Genomic DNA, 4,017 nt, shown 5'->3' with positions numbered 1-4,017 from the left:
ATAATAAAAAATATATAATATAAAAATATAAATAAGAGAATGTATCGGGATTCTATTTTATCTGTTTTTTATTCAATAAGAAAGTGACACTTCTCCATGTTATCTGCAATTGAATCAGCATCTACAACAATAATTTCAAGATAAATTACAACAATAGTTTGCCGGGAAAATACCTCTGGATTATTTATTCGCAATCTATCATGCTGCATTACAGCCTTGTTAATGATTACTTAAACATACAAAACTAATGTCACATTATTACATTATTATGTCGAGAGGGAGAGCAAGTACATATTATTTGAGGGAAAACAAATACATATTATTGCATTTTTTATTATCACAGGGAAAAACAAATACATGAATAAAAAAGCGTTACGCTTCCTATCTCATTCCTGATCAGATAGGCAAACATATCCATTATTGGCAAGATATTTACTATTGAAAGAGAGGAAGGCAAACAAAATACCCACATAAGTTGAGCCAGTATTAAATGCCATACTAATCAGCTAGCATACCCTCTCCAGGTACGTCTCGCTTAGCTTATAAGCTATTGACGACACTGCATTTCCGCCGAATTTCTCCCTGTTGGCCACTCAATTCGATAACCATTCCCATATTAACCATGGCCGCGGCAAAGCTTTCCTGCCATGTGCGCAAGCTATAGCGCTCAGCGTTTGCATTGACCATAGTTGCGGTGATTGCATCTGTAAGCAGTGTTGCATCGGAGGTAAACAAACCGCGTTTCATTTGAAGGCCGTCGTAGTAGAGATTGTCGAGAGTTTCAGGCGTAATAATATTCATGAAGACGGTCGTGATGTTGTTGCTGGGGCTTCCCTGAGGACACTTCTCCTTGAGTAGGCCAGCATACTGAGGATCAATAGATGGATCAGTCTGAATAGTGCTGCTGAAGTTGTAGAGCCTCTTCACGAATGAAGAACAGTGAGAGACGCCAATTGAGTGTGCTCCTGCATGCATGAAGCCACTTACTGATGAACATTGCAAATTACAATGATGAACATTCAAATTGCAATATTTTTACGAACCATTGGAACTCTTAATCCCAGATATGATATATGGTTACTGTTTTACTCCAGTGTAACTGATTTTATTGCAATTCAAGGTCATACTTCACAAGCATTCACATAACAACATCAATAAGTTCAGAAAAAATAGTATGCACCTGAGAGTATAATCATCTCTTCCTGGGATAGACCCTTGGCTGCAAAACTCTGTGTCAACTGGCTTAGATTAAAGGTAGGGGCAGGTATATTTGTCAGGACTTCTGAAGCAAGTGAAATAATTCCATCCCTTCGCCCAGCCGGCACATCCCAGCTTAGAGGAAGATTATAGGGTGATGCCTGGAATCAGTTATAAAGGTATTATTGTCTATTCAGCATTATTTTGCTGCGATCAATAATAGTAGTTAAAGTCATTTATATTATGTTATAACATTATTGAAGTCATTTGAAGAAAGAATATTGAAAAGGTTTGGATATTGTATTCAACATCCCTCCATTTAAATAATTAAATAACTTCAATCAGTAAATGTTCAAACCATAACAACGGTAAATGTAGATCGAAGGGTAGATACAAACTCGAGGTAAACGGTTGCGTAGGCTTGCTTTAATAAATCTCTTAACTTTTTAGGGTTTCTGATATGCTTACCAGCTTTGCGCTATCTCTAGCAGCAAATGCTAGGATATCTGCACAAGAAACAATATTTGGGCACATGGTTTCTAATCGCGATTTGGCTCTGTCAATCACGTCAAACCCGTGGAGGCTCGGATTGTTAACAGGACTATCTTTCTCTGCAGTGTTGGTGGCCGTGGAGTCTATTAGAATAGACCCATCGCATCCCTGAAAGCGCACACGATTTCAACATTCAAACACAATATAAGTCATAATTGCGTTTCCATTGGATTTTTTTACGGAACGTGAGTGGGTGCTGATAATATATAACTATCTGCACAAGCACAAAGATTAAAGAGATAAAGCCACAGACAAACAAATGTTGATATCTTTATAGAAATGTAATGATGGAATATTCATGACTACCCGAACGAAACAATCGTGGAAATGCATCCTAATGAGTCCAGGAGCTACTTCTCGACTGTTTAGGAATGCATCTCTCACAACCTCGAACACAGTGGATTCCACTTCTGGACAACTGCAATTGTAAAAACCCACTTTGAGATCCCCATTAACACCGGCTGCTAGGCTGGCACAAAGTAATACAGCAAGAAGGGCTGATTTATTGTAGTGACCAGTTGTGGCCATTGCAGTTTCAGGACGCATGACAACTGCGCAATCATGATTTGAATATGAGAAGCCATTGGATAGTCAGTGAATAATAATTATAGAGCCCATAGGAAATTCCAGATGAAAAATAAGTTTCTAGTTAGCGAACAGGATTAATAATGCTTTGTCGAAAACTTACAGGAATTCCTGTCGTGGTGATAAGTGCAGAGCCTTGATCGTAAGCAGTGGTGCTTTGCAGAACCGTTTGAAGGTATGTATTTATAGAATGTTTTGTAGTTAGAAGAAATTCGTGAAAAGACATTAACCCTCCTCGGATCCATCCATTTCCTCAAAGAAAGTTGTTGAAATGTCGTTATCAAGTCGAGTCTAATGCGTCAAAACACGAAGGCATTGGATTAGGTAGGCTAAATAGGTTTTCCATTGCTTTACGTAAATTTGATATCTACTCGTTGATTATTACGCGTTAGTTTTTACTATGGTTTCGAAGTTCTTGATTTTATTTGCCTGAAATATTCCTCTTCTAATTCAAAGCAAGAATAATAAATTAAAATAAAAGGGCACAATTTTCATTTTCAAAGCAAGAATAATAAATTAAATTAAATTATTATTTTTTAAATTATTATTATTTTGCTACCTAATGGCTTAGTTCTCTTTAGCCAGTGATCTTCTTTCTCTTTGGCCAGTGATCTTCTTTGTTCTCTTATTTTATAGTTCTTATTTTATAGTGTGGTTCTTTCCCATGTAAAACACAATTACCACCTGTCAACTCTCAACGACGATGTTCATCAACTAACAAAACAATACAATAGAATACAATTACCCTTTCCCCTGTAAAATACAATTACCACTTAGCTCTCAACGACGATGTTCATCAACTAACAATAGAATAAAATTACCACTTGTCAACTCTCAACGATGATGTTCATCAACTAACAATGAGTTACCTAGGTTATAAGTTTAAGAGATGTAATGACATCATTAATATTACATATTCAACTGAAAACTTGGCTGATGTGATATATTTTAGGGGATCGCTTTTCTAAAACATTTTATTGATTAATTTTAAAAAATGGATTTTTAGAATTTATTTATTTTATCAATTTTAAAATACAAAATTAAGTTATTTAATTTACAAAATTCAAATATTTTCTCATGTTCAAATTATTTATACATTATTAAATACTGTGTAGAATCGTTAGAATTCCACAATCTGCAATCCTATGGGTTACTCTAATAGTCTAATACTCAACATGAGGGACTCCCCATAAGTGATAGAATTTTCCATTAAAATAATTATATACAAGAAAATTAACACAAAATTAACTCATTTTTTTATTAAATTGTGAACATTATTTATACATTATTAAATACTGTGTAGAATCCTTAGAATTCCACAATCTGCAATCCTATGGGTTACTCTAATAGTCTAAGACCCAACATGAGGGACTCCCCATAAGTGATAGGATTTTCCATTAAAATAATTATATACAAGAAAATTAACACAAAATTAACTCATTTTTTTATTAAATTATATCATTTTATGCACAATTTAATAATAGCTACTTTATTCATATTAATAATATTAATATAAAATAATTATATTAACTTAATTAATATATTAATATTTGATATTAAGAATGTATATTAAATTGATGTGTAAAGCATTGTGCTAATAATATTATTAAAGAAGATGCATAACTAGGAACGAGAAATGGAAACATAGGAGCAAGTTATGATGTTATCGACGTCGAGTGCTTC

At 34.1% G+C, this 4,017-nt stretch overlaps 1 protein-coding gene across 1 annotated transcript; it reads right to left on the bottom strand.

The window, feature by feature from the left end:
* Window positions 1-269: 269 nt before the first annotated feature.
* On the bottom strand, window positions 270-2,478 carry LOC149171775 (peroxidase 5-like). The gene is made up of 5 exons (XM_089427597.1): window positions 2,438-2,478; window positions 2,056-2,300; window positions 1,666-1,857; window positions 1,181-1,358; window positions 270-965 (listed from the first exon to the last, which is right to left on the bottom strand). Exons 2-5 carry the CDS (start codon window positions 2,293-2,295, stop codon window positions 541-543), a joined length of 1,035 nt encoding a protein of 344 aa, XP_089283723.1. The 5' UTR covers window positions 2,296-2,300; window positions 2,438-2,478; the 3' UTR covers window positions 270-540.
* Window positions 2,479-4,017: the final 1,539 nt, after the last annotated feature.

Source organism: Pinus tabuliformis, chromosome 4_2, assembly GCF_031772625.1.
Source record: "Pinus tabuliformis cultivar Carrire ecotype Pingquan chromosome 4_2, CPIR1, whole genome shotgun sequence".
Lineage (NCBI taxonomy): Eukaryota > Viridiplantae > Streptophyta > Pinopsida > Pinales > Pinaceae > Pinus > Pinus tabuliformis.
Note: the sequence above shows the minus strand (reverse complement) of the source record. Positions and strands in the feature narration are given on the sequence as shown.

Coding starts and splice junctions, on each gene's coding strand:
- LOC149171775 (XM_089427597.1), bottom strand. CDS start 2,295: ATGCGTCCTGAAACTGCAATGGCCACAACTGGTCACTACAATAAATCA. Junction 1,359..1,665: donor CTAGAGATAGCGCAAAGCTG/GTAAGCATATCA, acceptor AACTGATTCCAG/GCATCACCCTATAATCTTCC. Junction 966..1,180: donor AGAGATGATTATACTCTCAG/GTGCATACTATT, acceptor TCATGCATGCAG/GAGCACACTCAATTGGCGTC.